General features: G+C 42.2%; 1 protein-coding gene and 1 long non-coding RNA gene across 2 annotated transcripts in view; one reads left to right on the top strand and one right to left on the bottom strand.

Annotated features, from left to right (window-relative positions):
- The window catches only part of COP1 (COP1 E3 ubiquitin ligase), a 123,641-nt gene that overhangs the window by 46,526 nt on the left and 54,438 nt on the right, over window positions 1-22,677 (bottom strand). The window contains exons 13-15 of the mRNA XM_032696473.1: window positions 16,654-16,762; window positions 14,823-14,904; window positions 7,825-7,941 (exon numbers count right to left, since the gene is read on the bottom strand). Of these exons, the coding sequence (XP_032552364.1) occupies window positions 7,825-7,941; window positions 14,823-14,904; window positions 16,654-16,762 (308 nt within the window). The remainder of the gene's footprint in view (window positions 1-7,824; window positions 7,942-14,822; window positions 14,905-16,653; window positions 16,763-22,677) is intronic.
- LOC116790929 lies at window positions 421-2,067 on the top strand. The gene is made up of 2 exons (XR_004358539.1): window positions 421-566; window positions 1,945-2,067. It is a non-coding gene; the product is annotated as an uncharacterized LOC116790929 (long non-coding RNA).

Here is a 22,677-nt window from a genome sequence, read left to right as displayed (position 1 = left end):
TGTCTGAAAGAGAAAAAATAATTATGCACTGTTCAGGCTCCTAATCCAATGTCTCATTGACTATGTAACATGTCTGACTCTTTATGCACCAGTGCCTGGAGGTTGATGTCCAAACTTTTATGACACCCAGAACACGTGAAGAAAAGTCATTTTATGGTAAAAAGTGCTTCAATCCATTCTGTTTAAATGGACTACACCTTGAAAGAGGTGAAACTTCCCACGAGCACCAGGAGCCTTATTTGTACAACGAGTGCTGGGTACATCTATCAAAGCCAAAAAAAACTATGGCATTTGCTGAACAGATTTCTCTCCATTCAAGATACATATTGCACACAATATTTGGTCTTATTGCAAAGCTTTGTCAGCCCTGGTTCTTGAATGACTCTAAGTTGCACATGTCATAGAACTGTGATGGAAAGAAAGGGCAGCACAGACTCCCTCAAGCCACACACTCCAACAGGTCAAGATCACACAGATAAGGGCTTCAGACATTAAGACAAGTGGATATGAACAGGAACATCCTCCCTGAGATTTTAGGAGTGCATTTATGAAGCAACAGCATTAAGGTTTGTGGTATCAGCAAACATCATACAAAGAGAACCAAACAGGCTTCAGAGCAGTCAAAGTGGCTCTAGGGAAAGTGCAGGCTGCTGTCATATACAGTACAACACACAGCTGAGGACCTGAGTTTGCCAAATTATCAGTCAGACCCAATTTCAGTCCCAAACTACATTTTGCTTCACTAGCCTGAGGAGATATTAGCCTTCTTAACTAGGTTCTTGAGATGATGATCTAATTCATTACCTAAACTGCCCTCGCAGCAGACTCCACTGGAAGAGAGGAAGGATCTTAAATATAGTGTCACTAACCACTAATATTCCAGCTTCAGATAAGAACTCTTAAACCAAAAGCCAAAGGTATGGTGGATTATGCAGACAGGGAAACAAGCATGGGAAAGTATGTGATGATACACAGGCATCCCACGTGGAAAAGAAAGCAATGGACCCTCTAACTGGGCAATGAAATGAGTCACGTGAAGAGCTTTGTACACACATCTACAGTCTCACTTTTTGCTATCTTCTTGAGATTCAAATTGCTAAGAGGAACCTCACCCAAGCATTCAAAACTCTACTCTTAAAAACCTCACACAGTGCTCAGATGCTCAGACACCTCTGGGGTGAGAGCCCACGCTTCACTGACAGGTTATAGATTTTCCTGTGCAACGTGACAATTTTTGCCAGTTTGTGTGTTATAAAAGTCTAAATGTGCATAGCACCCAAATAAAAGGCTGGAACAGTTAATCTACACATCAGTCTGAACAGGAGATAACACAGGAAGAGGATGACATCCCAGTGAGCAACTCCTTTAAATGAGCTACCAGAAAAACTGCAGCTTTGGAAACTGCCGAGGTTGGAAAGGATTAAACTCTTAAGGGATACAGCAAGAGCTAGTAGCAAGTGCAATTTGGCATTCTGAGGAAAAGATGAATGTTGGAGTTGCCTATCTGTTCCTGAATTTCAAGGCTCATTTAAATTTGAATTTGAATTTTGTAACATTGACTAAATGACTTCTGTGCCAGTTGTAAGACAAAATGTTCAGGAAAAGAATATTTAAGCAAACAATTAGCACACTCATTTCTGCTAATGACAGATTTATCCTTTCTCCAGAGAATTAAATGGAGCTTTTCAAGTTCATTTTATTCATTCACTTGTTACTGAAGTGTGATGACCTCTGGGATAAAGTCAGGAAACTCCCAGTAGGTCTCTGTATTGCTCCTCACTATTCATTGCAAATGCTTTATCCAAGACAAGTCAGATACCACTTTTTCTGTGCAAGTAAAAAAGTTGTATCAGCTTTTAAACTCTTGAGGCTCATGTGAAAATTGCACATGCAACATGTCCTGCACACTGATGAGAGGTTTCACATCCCTTTGTGATTTCCTAGGAAGCAGCTGCAGGAAGACACTGTGCAGTGCCTGGCAGGTCTGGCAGCATCTCTGATGTGCAGATACAGAAAAATCATCTTAACTGCAAAGATCCTAAGTTTAAATAACATGGCATAGCTGCACTTCTCCTCATTGTCAGTCCTGAGCAGAAGCAGAATGTGATCTACCTACCAGAGACAGAAAGATTGTCTTCACCAGGACAGCAGGGCTTGGTTGGATATTTCACTTTCATTTACATCCCAGCACCCATGAGGAGGGATAACATTAAAGTCAAACCTTCAAGGATGTGCTCTCACCTACAAAATCCCACTAAGCTCAGTGCTTCTGCTACAGTAAGTACCATTGGTACAAAAATATGACCACAGCCACGCCAGCTGAAAATACAGATTCCTCCTAACAACCCTTGAAGTGCTGTAAATGCTTCCAAAGGTTACAACAAACAATACCTTTGCAGTGAATTCTGGAATGAGTTTGAATTGAAGGTGACAAGTGTGCACTTCCAAAACACAGACCTTGTCCCCTACTTCCCTGCCAACAGCCTCGGAGATCACGGACTAGAGGAAGGTTATTGAATATCCACAAAAGGGAAAGACACCCTAAAGCCCTGTACAAGTAATGGGCAAGTCCTGGAGTGCTGTATGCCACTTCTCTTTCATAAAAGCTGATTTTTGAGCAGCGCTGTGAAGTTTTTCCACAGGCTTGAAAGAAATGCCTAACCTTTGTCTGTGCCTCTGAACACTGTGCTCAATTCCTACGCTGAAGGCAATCTTGCAGCTCAAACCCAAGGAAGCTGCTTAACTCCACCCTAAACATGCCATATATTCACACAAATAAGATTCTTTCTGAGTGACTGCAGACTTTCAATACAGCAAAGTACTTACCCATGAGAATCTATTAAGGTAAGACCTTGCTTTCAGCTGGAAAACATTAATTCTCTCCCAAAGAGGCACACTGCCTTCTTGGTCATTAATATCCCATCATTCTCCTGAGCTGAGTGACAAGCCAGGCAAGTCACCCAGATCTGAGGCAGCCAGAAAGGTTAAGTCTACAAGGAGATGTTTGGAAAAGAGAAATCACTGCTCCAGTTACTGCAGTAGAAAAATCAATATTTCACTGGACAGGATGGTCTCCAAAGTGGTCCCGCTTGGACACCAGGTATATTAGCAAAATGGAATGGTGCTGATAAAGCCACATGCAACCCTGAACTGTAACTGCATCAGGGCCATGCAGAGACCTTAAGGGGTGGGTAAATAGTTGCAAATGAAAACAAAGCTGTTGACAAAGCAACAGGAGTCCTTCATCATGTTGATACTGACCCACAGTATCTAATTAGTTTCATGGCTATTCAATGATGAAATAAAGGTGGCAGGATTCAAAGCCAGAATACAACCTCATTCTGTAACGTTGCAATGGTTGCACAGGGAGCATCTTTAAATAGCATGGAAAACATGCTGGGGAAGGGCAAAACTACCTGTGAAAGAAAATCATGAAGTGAGGAAGGGAATAGGGAAGAGAGAACAGGCAAGAAATAGAAGAAAGCCCAGCACCTAAGAGAAGGTCTCATGTTCACTGAGGATTTGCCCCTCCTTAGTTAATACTGGCCTCAAGTCAGGATGCCAAAAGCCTGTCTGGGGCTGGCACTGGTGCTCTATGTTTAGGGCAGGAGCTAACCCAGAAAAAACACAGTTCAGTTTTGACCACACAATTGCCAGTGTGAAGGAAGAGACGGAAAAGCAAAATCTGGGATGTTTAGGAGGGAGCATGGTATCCTCAGTGCAGGTAGTCTCAAACTCTGTGGCTGTAAGCAGTAAAACCAACATCAATCAGCACTGCCCCATGTTTTCCCTGCCCTGGCCACTTTAAACCCACACTGTCAAAAGTTCGTAGCAACACAGCAAAGCTCTCTGGAGACCAATCAAAGCTAAAATTAACCCAGCAAAACCTTAAGTTCTGACCATGATGTTCTGCCAAGCCCACCTGTACATCTCTGCTGCTTTCACTTATTTTGTGAAGCTTTTGGAGAGTCTCTGTCTTGGATTTCTGCGGCCCTGAGAAACCCCTCTCATCCCCCACAGCCCAACCTGCTACATTTGTGGTTCCTACATGGAAAAAAAAAATATAGTATGTGAGAAGATGATGCCTCTCAAGTCATTGAAACTTCGGATTCCTGAGTTCTTACACAATCTCTGCATAATATACGGGAAATAAAAGGTCAGTGGTAGCTGCTGACAGCATTACAGCATGCTGGGAATAAAGCATTGCCACTATCAATAGCTCCACTGAGCTCACCGGAGTTCACAGACAGTCTGATCTCACCCAGACCGCCCAACTTTTGGACATCCCAGTTGCAAAGCGCTGGATGCATTTTCAGCCCTTGGTTTTCTTTTTAAAGCAGGGAAACGGTACTGCTGGAAAATATACGGGTTGAGGACACCAGGGCTATTGCCGAGGCAGAACAATAACAGCTTCAGTCATGATTTATAAAGCTAATTTCAGGATAAAGCCCTATCTATTTTTAAAAAGAGGGAAAGACCACAAAATTACCTGATTTCGTATTCGGCAGTGATTACAGTTTATACTGGCCAATGTTTCAACCCAGTAAGCATGCAAATAGAATATTTTATTAAAGTAACAGACAAAAGGGGTCTTTTCTTCTTTATGTGCCCTCTCCACTGCAACAGATTTTATCAGGCTCCAGACACGTCGGTTTCCCTCTCACCTGAAGTGCCTGTCTGATTTTAAAAGAATTATTTCCTAAACCAAATACCCATTTCTCTCCTCTATAGGCTCTGCTTCCAGTTTATTGTTCATTTGTTCTGTTTTAGGCTACCAAAATGATTTTTTTTTTGGTCATCTAAAAGCTTTCAGAGTGAAGAGTCCAGAAAAGAAACATATATCATCCATATTAGATGCTAATCCTGGGATTTGCTTCTACAGTGGCACCTAAAGTATGGTTTTCTACGGCATCTGAAGCCAGCTCAGTGCTCTCTACTGAAGGAGAGTGTTCCTCATGGAGATGTACAGTCTAACAACACTTTTGACCACGGCTACATCTCAATCAGAGCATCACAGCAACTCCTGTGACAGAAACTCCCATTTTGCTCATTGTGCCACAGGGTTTCACAGCCTGATTTTGCTTCAAAATCCATCCCCAGTCCTTCAGTTCCCTCCTTTTATTTGGCAATGGGAAACCTGCTTCAAGGAGGCATTCTGAATAGATGGATGCAAGTGGGCAAGGGCAGAGGAAAATGTTTCTTTAGGGAAGGTGTGAAAGAACAGGACCTTACGAAAAGATGCTCCAGCTTTATGGATGGTTAAGAAAGACCCTCAAGAGAAAATAAAAAAAAAATCAGGAAGTGAAAAGCAAAAAGAAAACTCATAATTTCAAAACATTATCACTGAAAAAACACTTAGATTTACAGTCAAAATTACATTGCTTAAGCAAGGTATGTTGGCTTTGAGCTATTCTGCATGCAGAAAAAGGGGAGGAACTGAAATGTGTATGTAATTTAACAACAGTACAATAAATCAATTTACTTCTTCCTTTTATATCTCAAATGTTAAGCTTCCCCCAACCATTTCATCAACTGCTTATCTCATCAAGCCTTAAACTATAAATATATACACACATAAATACAGACACATATATAGCATTAAGGTCCATCAAATCAACAAATAAAGTGAGAGCATACACAGGAACAGCACTTCTGTTTAAATACTGCACAAGACTGTGCAGGGCATGCAGTGCTAGGAAGTCTTGGCTCTTTTATCCTTGAATAAATCACTGAATAAGTAATTGAAACAATTTTGAAGACCTGAAAATCCTGTTAAGATGTGAGCAAGCCAAGGCAGAGCTGGGACAGCTTTCTAAAATTGCCCACTACATTGGTCACCGAATTAGTGTTCAGCATTTTGCCCTGCTCATCTTTATTCCTACTGGGGGCAATCAGGAATGGTCAAGTCAGTGTGCCCAGTCTGCTGCTTTTTCTTTTTTTTAAATACTACCTAAGGAAACCAGCTTTGACTCTTCCTTTATTGATTTTATAGCCCACGTGACAACTCACTATTTAACAGCCATGTTCCTTTTTCCACACACTAAACGAAATTAAGCAAAACTAGTTGAAAACTGATGGAGGAGAAAAACCTTTGTCTCCATCATAACATATTAAACATGACTGTTTTACTGTGTGAAGTCTGAAAGTAGACACTAAGTCATTTCTTTGCTCTGATTGTTTTTTACGAGTTCAGAAATAACATCTTTCAAGTCTCCGGTATTTCTTTAAATTTAATATGCCATTTTTTTTCCACATGTATTTTATGGCTGAAAGATCAATTAGAATTCCTTTGTGGGAAGTCATTCCCATCAGTTCAATTACTCCATGTAATTGTTTCAGTAATTGTAGTTAAATATCCATTTTAATTTTTATTTAGAGACTCAATTACCAAGCATTAAGCAGATGTAAACACTTCTTCCCTGGTACAAATACCATTTTACCCCTTGGCATTCTCTAAATCATAAAAACATGCATGTAGCCCTTTAAAACCTCCACATACCTTATAGGGTTTGCTAATGCTTCTTTCAAAACACACGTGAAGACAAACCCCATGGTTTGTTAAACCTGGGTGTGGGGATAGAAACAATCCTAACTGCTCCCAACTCCCTGTGTCCTGCAGCTCCAAAAGCCTTCATGAATTTAGCTGTGCCTTATTCCCCCACTGCCTTTCAGGTGCAAGGAATCCCAGCTACTGATTTATCAGGAAGAATTCTGTCTCATGATGCTCTACATGTATATGTTAATCAGTGGCTGATCCATTTGGAGCCAGTTTTTCTCTAGAGCCATTCCCAGATAGCCCCCCCTCATTCAAATGCTTCTAGTAGGTATTGTCATTCAATTCTATTTTTGCATGTAATTCACTAAACTTCAGAGATATGCCTGTCAAGCAAGTCAATATTTTACACTCCAATGTGAACACATTTTTTGCAGCATATCAAAATGCAAATTTACTTTCCCCCCCCCCTCCTAAGAGTTACAACTGAAGCAGAACCAGCCTGGAAACGGGAACACTTGAATGAAACAGCAAACCAGCAGCTGCAAGAGTGATCAACGTATCTCCTAAAGTCCAGAGAGAGCAAATGTTGTCAGAACATCTACTTACAAGTGCATTAGAACTCCCTGGGGGGCAAGGAAATGCAGAGTTGGTTAAACATTTATAGGCACCTCGGTCTCAGTTACTGTATGCACAGCACGGTACAGTTTCCTCCCAGAGCGACACCTGCTCTGCTCTCGAATCTTTGTATTATCACCAAGAACCATTTAATCTAAGTGAATAAAAGGCTCATCGTGCCTTCCCCTGATGACTACTTCAAAAAAAAAAAACCAACCAAAAAACCAAAAAGCATTCACAGCCATCTTGGCCCAACCCAGGAAAACACGAGCCCACCCAGAGGGATTGGAGTTGGAGCCGCTGTTTTACAGCACAATTCAGGTGAGACCAGTTAAAACCCCCAGTATGGCTCTGGAGTATTTATAGAGCAACGCTGTAAATCAGAAAGAACAACTATCACCATGTTAACACATTAACTTTGAGACTCTCACAGCCGAGCTTTGCCTGGTTGCCTTAGTGATCTCAATAAAAACACTAAGGACTTGTTTCCCTGGATTTTGTCTCTGATAGAGGCACCCAAATTAAAAAGTCAGGCTGGGGGATGAAGTTGACAGTTGGGTATTGTGGGACTTGAAAAGTCTTATTTGGAGGCATTTTAACTGCAAAGACACCTCAGTTTCAGGCAAAGCAGACAACCTCACACTTTTAGGGGGAATAAGGAATAAAAGAAGGAAGAAACAATATCCCTTTGTTCCCAAATCCCTTTTACCTACCTGCACAGCCAAAAGCTAGGTGATACCTTGAAGAGGGGCTGAATTTGACACAACACACATTAGCCTTGGCCTCGATGCTTGCTACTGAGTTGTCCAAATTGGTAGACCACAGTTTCACTAGAGAAAGGGAAAAAGAGACATGAGTAAATAAAAAAAAAAAACCCAAAACAAAACAAAGCCAATAACAAACCCATCAACCTCATCTGAAAGGCCTAAAACCTAGTTACTTCATGAATGGGATTATGGAAAGCCTCAATTGCCAAGATATTAGTGATGATAAAGGATCAGTTGGCTCTGGTGGTTGGTAAGTTTGAACACATCCTCAAGTCCACACTGTAAATACCCTGCCCACCTCCATACACGAAGGAGATGCCACATGGCTGAGACCATCAGAGCAGGTGACCAACCAACTTTATAATCTCAGCATTTAAGGTTCCTGCAGTACAGACTCGTATAACCCAGAATAGGAGGCACATTCTTTTTTTGTTCCTGATCCCTGTGCTGGGATGCCAGAGCTCCACGCTCTGTGGCAGAATTGCCTTGCACAGAATAAATATACCTAATTGTATGCACAGCGAGTGAGAACAACTTGTTTTATTCTCAAGAAACTGGCACAGACAGGAAAGAAATCAGTATGCTGGCTTCCTATGATGCAACACTCCCCTGGTACAAGAACTTTACTGTTCTACAAGGCTACCACACGAACACCGATTAAACTACGTGCTACAGAATGAGCTCTTCCCCTCAAGCACTCCAGTGCTTCACAGAATGACCAACAGAAAACACCAGAGCTTTTCAAAACACAGCCTTCCCCACCCACCAGAAACACTTCAAGTACCATTTAACCTTAAGGTGAAGAGTGCCAGGTGCTCCTCAAATAATCAATATTATTAAACGTTAAAGAAAAAACACACTGCCTTCAGTCCAGATGGAGGGGCAGCAGATTGGCATCAAGCCTGTTGATGCCTACAAGGCAGAAAATAAGACTTAAATGTTCTTTCTCCCTTTCCCCTGATGAGTGGGTTGAGCAGCGCTTGAGTATCATGATCAGCATGCCGAGGCACAAAGCAGAGCAAGCTGGAACCAGTGGTTGAACAAGCAGGAATTACACGAAGGGTTAATCCCCTCAAGAGCTCCCCATGAGCTGCCTGGGCTTCTTCAGATCTGTGGCCAACAGGTCCTCCACAGTCTTTTCACAGAAAGATCACACTGGATATGAAGTGAGCAAAAATGGCCAAAACCCAGGAATCCTGTAACCAACTGAAGTCAACACATGAGGTCAGAGCTCTTATGGTGTGTCTCCAGCTCTGAGGGGTTTAGACAGTGAAGGAAAAGGAAGAAAAGGAAAAGGCAGGTTGGTTCTAGTGCACCTACTTTTTAATACTATGGCAAGAATGAAAAGCAACAAGACTGGGCCATTTCTGACCATACCAAGGAGAACTGCTTCAGGGATGGAGGAAATACAGCACTGCTCGGGGCACACCAAGGAATCATTTCAAAAACAGCACTGTGTGGGTATCTGGCAGCTGCCTGGAACCTTTAGAAAGCAGCACACACACACACACACACCCCAGAAATACAAACACTGATGCACACTCTATTTGCACAGAAACATTGTGGAAAATTCAATGAAAACAGCACCCAGCCCGTGGCTGGTTTTCAGAAATAAATCCATTCTCATTGATCAGAGCTGTAATATTCATACTAAACACCTGGCTATGTTTCTAAGTGGAACAACAGTTTGGCAAGCATGGCTAAAGAAGCTCTCTTCTCCCAGGCAAGACTGGATGATAAACCTTCTCCCACCGTGTTCTACACTCGGGGGCAGAGAGGGGAACACGGGCAGGGAAGAATTTTGCAAAACAATAAAATATTAACATTTTGCTTAAATGAACAGACACCAGCAGATGTGTAGCCTAAGTTCCAGTGGCAATAAAGGGCATCAAGTTTATGGATGAGATGGTACAGGAAGCAAATAAAACATGATTACAAGAGGACACTGCTAGCAGACAACACCACTTCAACTTGAGAAGCATGGGGTAGGCACATACATGATTTCAAAAGTTCAGGGTGATGTTCTGCCCAAATCTAGTACTAAAACAACACAGGCTTGTCTTGAAGCCTTCCAACCAGGTATCAATATTTAAAGCTGCATCCAAAGCGGCCAAGTCTTTCCTTGACACCACCTCTAACAAACAAATGGCCATCTGGTCCCAGCTTTGCAGCAAAAGCTAATTGAGGGCTCAGTTTCAACTTGGCTCCTTTTTTTTTTCCATTCAAGTTTGCAGGCCATAAGCTGAGCCATTTAGTCTGGTGAAGAGACAACCCGTGTGTTCAAAGTCATCACAATATTCGTTACAACTGACAGACACAGATTAGAGCCTGCAATTTCTGTGATCCAACTGCTGTGAGATACTCCGGGCTCCAATTATATCTTAGTCAGTACCATAAAAAGGATAGATGGGACACATAACAACACATAATGAAACGTGTCAATTTTTACCTAGAACTGCCCATTATTTTTTAAAAAGCTGACAGGTTAATAAAGCATAATTCATAAGGGCAGAGTTTATTTGCTATAGCTTTCAGCAATTTTGCTGAGGTTGAGGCAGTAATTATACAACACGCAGATGTCTTGATAACATCTAGAATTGTGTTGATGAGACAGGCGACCATCTGAGAATGACTATTTCTGAAACACATGTTCTCAAAGCATATTCTTCCTCATTTTGCAGCTGCTCAGAGAGACATCTCTATGTGGCCAAATGCCTACCTCCCACCAAAGTAGTAAGAAGATGCCTCCAGAACAGCTTTTTCAGTTTAAAATGTTTAGGTATTTTCAAGTTTGGTTTTTTTTTTTAGTTGGAGCTCTACACCAAATGTGCAAGTTCCTAAATTAATTTCCCATGCATCATTTCTCTGTCTAAACATTGATTAAAAGAGGCAGAAGCCTGTTCTACAATAGCTGAAGGTGTTGATGTACACAGTTGGTACAGAGTAAAGATGTTTCATCCAGCCTGTCACTCGTGCAATTCTTATCTGCTCATGTGATGGAGAGCCTGTTGCTGCTCTGAAAAAGCTCTAAGCCAGGAATAGGATCTTGCTACCAGAAAACTCATTTGCAGAGATTAGCAGAATCTCTAGGAAAAGAGAAAACTGCTGAATTGTCCTCCTAGGCAAAATTTTTGATCCACTGCCTTCTGTGAGGATGATGTAAACTGATGACTTTTAGTAGGCAGTGACTGCAGGGTACTCCTTGCATAAGACACCAACTTTCTGGTCAGTATTGTAGCTGCCAACATCATCCTGACCTTTTCAGGGTACTCCCAAATGAATCCAACAACCCCACAAATCTCCAGGAAATTACTGAACTTTTTGGCCAGAAAAATGACCAAACTGAAGGTTCAACCTGATATTTTGAGAACAATAAACACCTACACCTCAAGGTAACGTCAGTAGAAGCTGAAGGAGTGAAGTATCACTGAAAATGAAGCCCTAGACAATCCTTTGGAAGCTAGAGGAACAAACTGTGATCTGCAGTTCTCAGGCTATTTCCCTCTCTAGAAGGCTGTGCCTTTTTCTTTTTATGAAGCCAATTCTGCATATCTGTGATGCCTCTCTGAATTCAGAGGCACTATAAAAAAAAAAAATAGCTGTAGGACTGGTACCAGGTCTCACTTACCAAGGGAGCATGGAAATTACTTTCCTTAGACGGAATGAGACAGATGTTTGTGTTCCTCCTTGCCATGAGACAATGAAAAGTAACCTCCTGCTACAGCTCAGAGCTCCAGGTGCTCCTGTTCTACTCCACCTCTCCAATTCAAGCCAGGAACAGTGAAGGGAGTATGGATGTAAAACCAGAACTCTTTCTTCAGTTGAATTTGTCAGTGCTGCTTCTATCTCCTAGAGCTTCAGAGAACTTCAAAAACAACCCCAAAGCAGAGAAATACTTGATCACCCCAAAACAGGCCTGTGCTCCAGTGAAGACTTAATTGCTATACACATAGCATCACAAAATATTACACTCTCCCTCTCATCTGCTAACTTTACCATGGCCATTACACTACACCCCTAACCCAGAACAGACAGCTCTAAGTCATTAGCTAAATTTATTAGCACCAGCCCTACCCTGGTACTTTGATGACATCATTTTGCTTTCACAAATTTAAACAATCTTCTCTCCCCCAAGAGCAGAAAGTCACCCTTTCCTATTTACAAGAGAATCAGAGCTCCTGCCATTATTATGTGCATAAAAGAATTGAAATTAAGACTGTGCCTTCTCCTCAAGCTTCTTGTAGTACAAATAAGCATCAATTTTTGCTCATTGCTGTCTGGTTGGAGTACACCTTTGGGTCCCTACAGACATACACAAGCACCTTTGCCCCTTGAAAAGGGAAGGGCATGACAACTGTAGATAAAAGTGAGGGGTTTGTACACACAGTAGTTGTTTCAAATGCTTTTATGCTCTCATTATCTGCTATTACACTAGAAAGATCTTCCACAAATAAGCATCCTAGATTATCTTCATCTAAGGACACGGACAATGAAGGACTCTGAAGGACTCGGGGCCCAAGGATGCTGCTTCTAATTATACCAGAATCATTTTCTCCCTAATAGCACTGTTAGAATCCCTTTGGCAGAGGGCTGTGAAGCACAGGATTTTTTCCTTTATAAGTTTCTCCAATACTTGCCCACCAAGTGCTTTCAAAATCAGCTTCCAACTTGAAAAGACCAAGGAGAGACAGGTAGAGACACAGGCAAGCAGGAAGAACTGGCAAAGCTGTCACTTTTTTTTTTTTTTTGCTGGCTTGTCCTGATCACTTGACAGGAAAATGTGATGCTTGTGCTTTGTGGGGAAGCACAGCAAGATTAGCTCCAATTGCTCTGGTCACACCAACACCTATCAGCAGGGAGATTTCTTGTTAGAAAGCCCAGTGTGGCCTCACAGAAGTAGAGAAATAAAAGAGGACAGAAAGAGTAGAAAAAAAAAATCTTTCCTGACAGATGCTGTACCTGGCCAAACACGTGTACTCACAGCTGGCCAGAACTCAACCAAACAGTCATGAACATAAGCAGAAGGACAAAATTTTAAGTTAGACAAGTTTGAATTAAGACACTTCTCATTGGTGTTAACTTTTCCTCACATTTAACCCTTTCAAATGTGATCACTGATATGGAAGGTGGGCACCACAACATTAATTTGGACGTTTGCTACTATTGCTCTGTACCATAAAGGCTTCTAAAATCTGTGCTGAGACTCCATTTGTCTCTAATTGTCTTTTTATAAATGCATATCACAGGCAGATCATGGTAAAAGCAAAGGATAAAATGTTCCAGCCCAGTTTTATCCACCAAAACCCCAATACACCTTGAAAAGACCTTTGTGAATTGAAATGCAGCTTATGTAGATCTGCAGGCTTTATTACAATAATTTCTATGTAAACAGTACACTTTTAGAGACAATTACTGAAGAAGGGGAATGCTAAACTGAGGGCAGGAGCTCTGCTTGCAGCTGGGCTTTGCAAAACTGGACACCTCCTTAACATGCTAATAAATGCATGTCTACCTGGCAGATCAGCTCTTTCACATGCATGGCAGGAGTGGGGAGCACTGATGAAGAGGCTGATAACTTACAAGGTGAATGTTCAACTCCTGCTGCATTTAAGCAAACAGAAAACCCTCCTGACTTCCACCAACAGAGGAGGAAGTGTATTGAAAATATTTAAGACCCACCTTAAATAGAAAATATTCATTAAAGCTGCATTTTCTAGGTGGAATTACCAGCTGAGGGAACTGTAGTGACAGGACAAGGGGAAATGGCTTCAAACTGACAGAGGGCAGGGTTAGATGGGATATTGGGAAGAAATTCTTCCCTGTGAGGGTGGTGAGGCCCTGGTACAGGTTGCCCAGAGAAGCTGTGGCTGCCCCATCCCTGCAAGTGTCCAAGGCCAGGGCTTGGAGCAACTTGGTCTAGTGGAAAGTGTCCCATGTCCTATCCATGGCAAGGGGGTAGAAAGGGGTGAGCTTTAAGGTCTCTTCCCATCCAAACCAATTCTATGATTCTATGATTCCCAGATGCAATTGAGAAACATCAATTTCTTTTGAAACAGCATTTTAAAGCATTTTAGACGGGGGAGCAGCTTATGAAAAATTAATTTATCATTTCAAAGCAAATCATGCAAAGCTCTGTCCAGAGCTCTAGCAGCCCATCTGTGAGAGCTGATCCCCACTGACTAGGAAAGGAACTCTTAAGCTCTTGCTGTTTAATAACTCTGATTTGATATTGTAAACACACTACAGATAAAATCTCGTTCATTAGGGATGAAGAATACTACATCTCACTCAGTGCTATCCTCTTCTTTAGGAGCTTCCTATTTCTTCCTAGAAAAGGAACATTTTTCTACCACCATGGGGTAAAAGGGCTTGTCTTAAGGGTTCTCCAAAAGTGCTTTGTCAAATGGACCCCCAAGTGTGGAAAGCTGAGAGCTGCTCCCAGCACTCCCACTCAGTCCACCATCCAGCTCCTTTAAGCCCCAAGAAACACAGGGCACATCATTAGAGCAGGAAGCTTCTTGTGCACAGCCTTTAACACTCAGAGCTACAGGTAAAACAGCAGCAGGCATTTTCTAACTGCTGCTTTTTTTACTGACAGCCTCATTTTTGAAACAAAAATACATGCTGTTCTTTTGAAGGGCCCCAAGGCTTTAACTCAACAAGTTTAACTAATGTTAAAACACATTCTGCTTTGTTTAGAGTCCTGGAAAATGCTAGCTGAGAGAATATTACACAAGAAATGTGAAGCAGGAGATCTTAATCCAAACAAAGCCTCTCCTTCTCTAAGATCCAAAAATTCAGTAGTACCTTGACACATTACCACGACAACTACAATACTGAAGGCAGCTGAGGAATCAGCTCCTTGAAATATCACATTTTTGTTCCTCCAAGGGAATACACAGAGGATAAAAGCCTTCTGCACAGAGACTGAAAAAGAATAATACCTTTGGCATCATCAGAGCCTGAAGCCAATAGCTTTGGGTCCATCAAGTTAAAGTCAACACTCCAGCACCTTTTCTCATGCTCCTGTTCAGAGAAACAAGAAAAATATTGCAAGATAGTGAGTTGTAATATGATAAAAGAGGAAAGGAAAACACACATGTTGTTTGGTATAAATTGTGAGTGGAGTCCTGGACAGAGCAGCTTATTGTGTTCATGAGTTTCTCAAAAAAAATATCTTTTCTCCCAATTAAACCAAACCTTGCGGTATCCCAGATGTGCCAGGAAAGCAGAAAACAGCTTTTTTAAAAACCAAAATGGATTTGATTTTTACTTGAAAGAAAAAATAAGTTTCAGGAGATATATATTGAAAACCTGGTTTTGGAGCATGATGTGACTGGCTGTGGTTTCACCCTGTGCTGCTCCTTATTCTAGAAGAGCATAGTTGTATCTTCCAATAGTAATAAGCAACTCAATAAATATCTCCCAATATTGATAAGATGCCCATTTCAAACACCTCCTCTCTGAAAATCCAGCAAATCCTCACCTTCCTGTTGAGCTAATAAATGAATCTTCTGGAGTCCAATCCTCTGGTTTTCCACTCAAACAAATATTCTTAAAAAAATATTCTTAAAAGACTGCACACTCTTCCCCAAAACACAGAAGTGCTGTAATTGCTATGCTGGCACATCCCACATGGAAGCAGAACAATGCATTGAATAAAACCTGAAATTCAGTCTACTCTTTGTTTAAAGACTTCACACAGGCTTGCAAGACAAAAAGCTCGCCAGGATGAAGTCACCCAGGATGAAACCCTAAAGGGTTTCAATACATGCAAAACAGATGTCAGTATGCAACCTCTGTTGCAAATCCAAATAAGAAACTCAAGTAATCTGATAGGAAGCAAAATGAGTTTGTTTTAATGTAAGCAACAGCTGGTTCTCTCTAGGTTCATTATTCAGCGTCATAAAGAAACGCAAAATGTATTTGAGGGGAAAGCAGACAAGATTTATTTTGTCCAGTATAATTTCTTTTGTATTGAGATAGGCAAAGGACTAGTAAAAACAAGCATTATAAAAATGGCTTAGACACAATGAAAAAGTAAACAGAGGCTTAAATAGGAACTAAAACTTATGTTGAACTGTCAGAGAGGGGAAACTAAAGGCTGGTCTGCAGTTCATTCATTATCACTGACTGGTTTCAATGGACTGTGTTACCCACACAACAGCCTGCAGCACTTCCAGCCTCTCCCCAAATGCAACAACCCTCCTTGTTCTGGTCACAAGCCTCTCAGGAACCATTACACAGAAACACAGTGTTCAAGTGCCATGAAGAGACAAAATGCCAGAAGCTTCTCCTGAGGCAGGTCTCTCTGTGGAGCTGAGCCCACCTGTGTGCTGAGGACCGTGCAGGGGAGGAAGGGTTCTGCCCACGCTCCCTTCTTCCAGCCTCGCCACTTAAGTCTGCCTTTTGCACTTCTGCTTTAGGAGCACCTGCATCAGCAACCACTGCAGGGCTTTACAAAAGGCCTGAAGTGGAACAGGTATGGAGAGACAGAGGTTTCTAAAGAAAGGCGAGAGAGCTTTCCAGACACTCGTTTTTCCGTGTGCAGATTCCCTGCCTGAAAGCAGCAGTGAGAAAATGTCAACTGCCTCATGCCTGTGACAGGAAGAAAGAACTGCCTCCCTCAGAGGGCTACAGCTCAATAACGCTGTGTGGATGAGGCATTTACCAAATGGGAAGAGCATCCATTTCCCCCTGTGGAGCAGAAAAGCCTATTGCTGGACCAGGAGCAGAACCTCTGAATGCTGCTCCCCCAGTCAGTGCTCATGTTACCTGGTAGACCTTGGATCTTTGTCCTGTGAATCCATCCCAAAGGATGACAGTGCCTTCATAGTCACTGCTGGCGAGCAGGTTCTTGTGGTAACTACTCCAGCTGATACAGCTGAAAGAGAAAAGAGCCCTGCTCAGTCTCACAGTAAATCAGAACTTACAACCCCAAAACCACTCTTGCAATACATCAGGCAATAAGTATCTTTGCAAAGCCCACAGCGTTTGATCGAGGCATCCCACTGAAATACAAAGGACAGGAAAAAACAAAACCTACCAGAAATAAAACAAGTCTTCCCCCACAAACTAAAAGAACAGCTTTGTTGGCTGAAGAGACATTGCCCCCTCGATGTGAAGTGCTAGGGCTTAGGATCTTTTAGAAGTGCATTTATCTCTAATGCTGATTGTCTTGCTATTTGAATTCCACACAAATTCTCAGAGTTTAAGGTTTGACTTCTTAACCTCTTACCAATAGCTACCACTATTAATATTACCATAAACTACTATTATTATTACCATAAAGATAAGGATTTACCTAACAGTAGGTAAAACACAGCAGCATGGATGGTAAATCAACACATATCTAATGTTCTATACATGCACCTATTGCAAATGAATGTTTGACTTCTGAGAAACAACTTCCAGCTTTCTGTAAACGCTGAAAAAACCCCTTTTCAGCCAGAAGGAAACAGCAGTTTGTTTGCTGTGAGTATTTTAGGAAACGTTTCTGATCAAGAACTGCAAAATATATCACACAGGTTTTAATTTTAAACTGAATTAAGTGGCTGTGCAAAACTAAATGATGATTCCACTGACAAAATCTAACCAGCAGCAGAGAAAACAAGAGCAGCAACACTGCCAAGTCACACTCATGGCATTCTGGCACTGTGCCTCCACTCTGACTCCCAAAAAATGTGACAGAGGTAAGAAAATTTGTAATATTTGTTCACCAATATTTGGACCATCTGGTAAAGAAGTGAGCCAGTTGCTATCAGCTATGGTGCACGTAGCAGAAGCTGAACTGACAGATCCAATTCATGCCCATCCTCAAAAAGCTCTGACACAGATAACTAGATTATTGTAGCCCTGAGGCCAAGTTTTAACCAACAATATAAACTGAAAGTCCGTGATTCTTTAACTTAGTACTGCTTTGATCAGTGCAGCTACACACTGAAACATCATGTAGGTACAGGGATACTGACTCGGGAGTATTATACCTTGACAAATTCTTGGTTCCACTACACACTTGCATCCTGTTTTCCTTAGTAATTTACACACAGAAGGGGAAAAGTACTTCTCCTTTCTTAAGGTAGTTAAGTATAAACATTTATTTTCTAATTACTTAAATAACAGCAAGTAGCATTGGTGTTCTGCTTCTGACTACGGTCACACTTAACAGCATCCTTTGGTTTTAAAACTTTACATTCAGAAAGTTAAAATTTTATTTACCTCATGTAAGTCATTATCTTTAACCACCAGCTGCTAAGAGGATGTTAGAGGTGATACAGCTCAGGCAATGCTTTCCTTGGTTTCACCTTTTCCACACCATGTCATTAATGAGAAAATATTAGTGTGCCTAGCCCCTGTAGGCACGAGGGCTGTCCACAAATGTATCATCAAGGGGCTATCATTACTCCAGCTCTACTATTGTTAGGTACCCACACAGAAAAGCAGGTCTTGACAGCCTATGATTTACCAGAAGCCTCATTCTGAGAGGCTTAAGTGGCTCCCTGAGGACCAAGTGAAGCTGGCAGGCACTGCCCACCAGAGCTGTGAGGTGAAGGTTGCAGCAGCCCAGAGATAACCACATCTGATGCCTGGAGCCCTGTTTCTAGGTGGAGCAGTCCCTGGTGGAAGCAAAAACAGCTCAGAGCCCTAGAGCTACAACAGTGAGCTCTGGGCTGGGAGCAGACTCCAGCTAATTGCAGGGGGGTAGACACTGCACTAGACCTTTATCAGTTCAAACCTGCTCCCTACCACCTTATCTCCTCTCAAGTCAGGGCTTCAAGGAGCTTAAGGAAAAAAGGAAATAATCTGTAACTGTAGCCATCACACAAAAGCAGGAAGAATACAGCCCAGAGCCAGATCTTAGAAGGCATTCTGGGTGGCTTTGAGAGTATATCAGGCAGCACTAGCCAGTGGAGAGGGTCCTAGAGAAAGGTTGATGTGCTGGTGACACCTTGGCTGGTCAGAGGATGGATGATCTGTGCTGGTGGAGCACAAGATCCCCATCTGATTGGCACAGGAGAGCTGGGTATTGCCAGCTGAAGTATGAAGAGGTTAATCACATAACCACATCTTGTCAAACAAGAAATCACCCCAGACGATGAAAATTAGAAATAACTGAGGAGGCAGAAAGATGTAAAGGACAGAGTTTAACAGTTCTGTTCAAGATGTGATAGATTTAATAAGTGTCAGGTTTGTAGGGACAGGTAATACTTTACGAGCTCAGTCAATACAGATGGAGAAAAATGAAGGGTTTCTGTGTCCAAAAGCATGTCCATTAGGTCCAGCACAGCAAAAATCCCACTGCAGCCTGATGGTGTTAACAAGGGGTTAACACTCATTTGGAAAGAATTTGTAGATAGACCAAGAGGGGAAAACAGGAACTGACAGGTGAAAAATGTTTAGGGATTTGCAGCCACTAAGTGCTTCAATTAACACCTTTTAAGTCACACACACCATAAATCTTTCATTTTTAAGTAATATGATTAGGGGATCATAGTAAGACAAAAATCAACTCTTTTCCAGCTCTCTGCCATAATTCCCCCCTCATCACCACCCAACTCTTTGAAAGGTCTGAAACCAGAGCTTTCTCCTTAACATTGCAATACCTACCTTAAATTCTGTAAAGTAACCTTTGTAGAGCACAATTTAGGGTTGGATCAGCTGGAGGGGAGCTCCCCCTCCAGGTAAAGGATGCTTTTTTTTTGAGGTTTGACTGTCCTTTCATAGAAATCATATAATGCTTTGGGGTTGGAAGGGACCTTACAGATCATCTCGTTCCAACCCCTCTGTGAGGGGCAGGGACACCTTCCACTAGCCCAGGTTGCTCCAAGCTCCATCCAACCTGGCCCTGAACACTTCCAGGGATGGGGCAGCCACAGCTTCTCTGGGCAACCTGTGCCAGGGCCTCACTACCTTCTGAGTAAAGAACTTCTTGATATCTAATCTAAATCTCTCCTCTTTTAGCTTGAAACTGTCCCCCCCCTTGTCCTACCGCTACTTGTGCCTCTAAAAAGTCACACCATGAAAAGTCTTTTGGTTGTATCCTCTGGCAGCTGTGACAATACACACCTGGAAGGAGGCTGTCCTAGAGCTGGGACATAGCACTGTTTCCCTTCCATGTGGCTTCCCAGGGACCTACAAAGGGTCGAGAACCTGCTGCCATGTTCTGCTCAAGGGAAACACTGATCTTTCTCCCATGCCCAACACAGGCAATTTTGTTGAAGCTTCAAAGACATCAATTTTTTTGGGTTCCCCTGAGATGTTATCATGGGCAACAAACTGAACAACAGACTCAAAAAAAGGCATGGGGGAAAAAGCTGGAGAAGGGGAAAGGAAAGGGCAAAGGTGAGATGAACCAAATATGCAGCTTACACATTCCTCTAACAGGTTAACCATCAAACCCTCAGAAGTTCATAAAAATAACCTTTTGTAGACAATCTTTAGATGGCCTGCAGACACATCCAGGGAGAAACTGAAGTGTGGAGGCTCTGAGATATGATATAAAAATAACTACCCAGGGCTGAGAGAATGTATAATTCAGCACTGGATTAAAAGGCAGTGTGAGATGCCATCTTTTATTTTAAATATAGCAGCTTTATTTTTTTCAGGTTTTGCTTTGTTCTTTAATCCAGAAACAGGGTGATAGTTACACCCCAGAGGTTTATCTTATCAGAAGTTGTGATAGCTTTCCTTCCCAGGGGATTAAGCTGGAGAAACTCTAGTTGAAAGCTAATCACCAACCTCTGAAACACTCTCCTACCCTCAGCATCTGATCCAGCCACACAGAAATCCTGACCCCGTAAAGATTTATGTGCATCCTTCATTTTATTCGGAGACACAAGTGGGCCAGCTCAGTTAACACTGTCAGTTATGCTGATGTTTATTTCATGAGCCAGTATTTTTATGGCTGAAATGTCTCAAATCCAGGATCAAGCCACCCAGTGTCAACTGTCCCTCTGGTAGCGAGAGTTAAATGAAGTTAGAGCTTTTAATAAGGCACAAACTGCTGTGGTCTGACCTGCTTCCAAGCACCAAGTGCTTCAGATCCAGTCTATTACCACAAGTCAACCAGTGACCAGTAGTTTTAGGACTGAAATGTTTTTAAGGGCTGCAAAAACATCCACCTGAAAAACAACACTAAGTAAATACTTCAGAGACATGTGGAATTAAATTACTGTTATGAATGTTTTAAAAGAAACTAATCAATTCTAAGAAATCCCTCCCAGAGGTTAAGAGACAACTACTTTTAAAGAAAAACTCCATCTTCTTGCAAAGTAAAGTAGTCATTCTAAAAACTGGAATTAATGCAAGTTGAAGGTATATTTCCTTATAACCTCTTTAATGTCAAATACACTCCACACTGGAAACACAGGCATCCAACACAACAAGGATTTTCAGCTCACACCTCTCCAAATAGCAGAGACTCCGTGACGAAAAACACCATCTGACAAGTTTTTGCCTAATTTAAACTTAATAGTGAGAACTGGCTGCCATTTTCAAAGCTGACAGCAATACACCCATGAACTGCTATTAGGATAGAGCAATAGCACGTCTGATTTATTGACACGGAAAAATGAAAACAGTGAAATATCATCAGCCTCCTAAAAAAAGAAAGGCTACCGAAGCTTTGCTTTTACTGTCGTTGACTAAACAGATGCAGCTGATTTTGGAGGTTTGTGGTAACATCTATCACTGAAGTACAGATGCTGCAAACACACAGTGGTGAGCATGTAGAATACTAAACATGGATTTCAAAAGCATGTTTACCCAACCACACTCGCACATCACCTATTGTAGATTAACGAGGTCTAAAGCCAATTTTTTACCTGAACGCTAGATCTCCTTATTTTTCTCCCCCCCCCCTGCGACCTATGGTAAAAAAACAACAAATCTGCCTCTTGAATAAATCAGAGCAGAGCTGTGGCTCGCTGCTGGCCAGTCCTCTCCATCCTTTCCCAGCTCCCACACAGAGGGAGCCGCAGATTAGTGCCTGCCATAGCTAGGGACACAGCAAGTCATAATTAGCTCACAGGGTGCTGTTTATAGCTACTACACAATGCCAGGATTTGTTTCTTGTACTGAAGCTATGAATCTGTAAATGGGATTTTTATGAGGATTTATGTGTCATCTTGTGTTTTTCCTGGAAGCTTATGCCACTGTTGTTCCCGGGGGACGCGATGCACATTTACCAGAAACCCGACACACCGACTTCCTCCCCGTTCTTAAAAATAGGGATGAGAAGGCTTAGCAGATGATGAAAAAAGAATGCATTTAAGGAGCAGGTGGGTGTAAAAAAAGGGGGTTGGAAAAGAGGAAGAGACTCAGCTACAGCTGGTACCAGGGCTCTGCTCCAGGAAAGCCTACAATCAATTACTGCTGGCACGAAGCTCAACCTTTCAGCAGGCGCCCAGCTGGCACACGGCAGAGCAGGGCTGGGCTGGCGCCAGCCCCGGCCCAGGCATGGGCTTCCCTTCCCGCAGCTGCTCTGGGCCAGACTTGCTCTTGGCCAGACACGAGTCCTCACAAATGCTGTCACCTGTCTGCCTTCATAAAAGCCCATCAGAGCTGCTGCTCCTCCGAAAGCTGAGCCACCAACATCACCACTAATGATTTATGTTCCGGCATCATCGCTCTGAACAAGGTTAACCAGGATCAATTTAACCAGGACAGACATGGCACCAAATCCCATCTACAGGCAGACCCCTGCATCTCTGCTGGGAAGAGAAATACCACCCATGTGACAGGGCAGAAATATGTTTGTCTTCCATATCAGGAAGGGCACTCGCAGGTAGAGCAAAGCCT

Source organism: Chiroxiphia lanceolata, chromosome 9, assembly GCF_009829145.1.
Source record: "Chiroxiphia lanceolata isolate bChiLan1 chromosome 9, bChiLan1.pri, whole genome shotgun sequence".
Classification (NCBI taxonomy): domain Eukaryota; kingdom Metazoa; phylum Chordata; class Aves; order Passeriformes; family Pipridae; genus Chiroxiphia; species Chiroxiphia lanceolata.
This window is presented reverse-complemented; position numbering and strand designations above follow the sequence as displayed.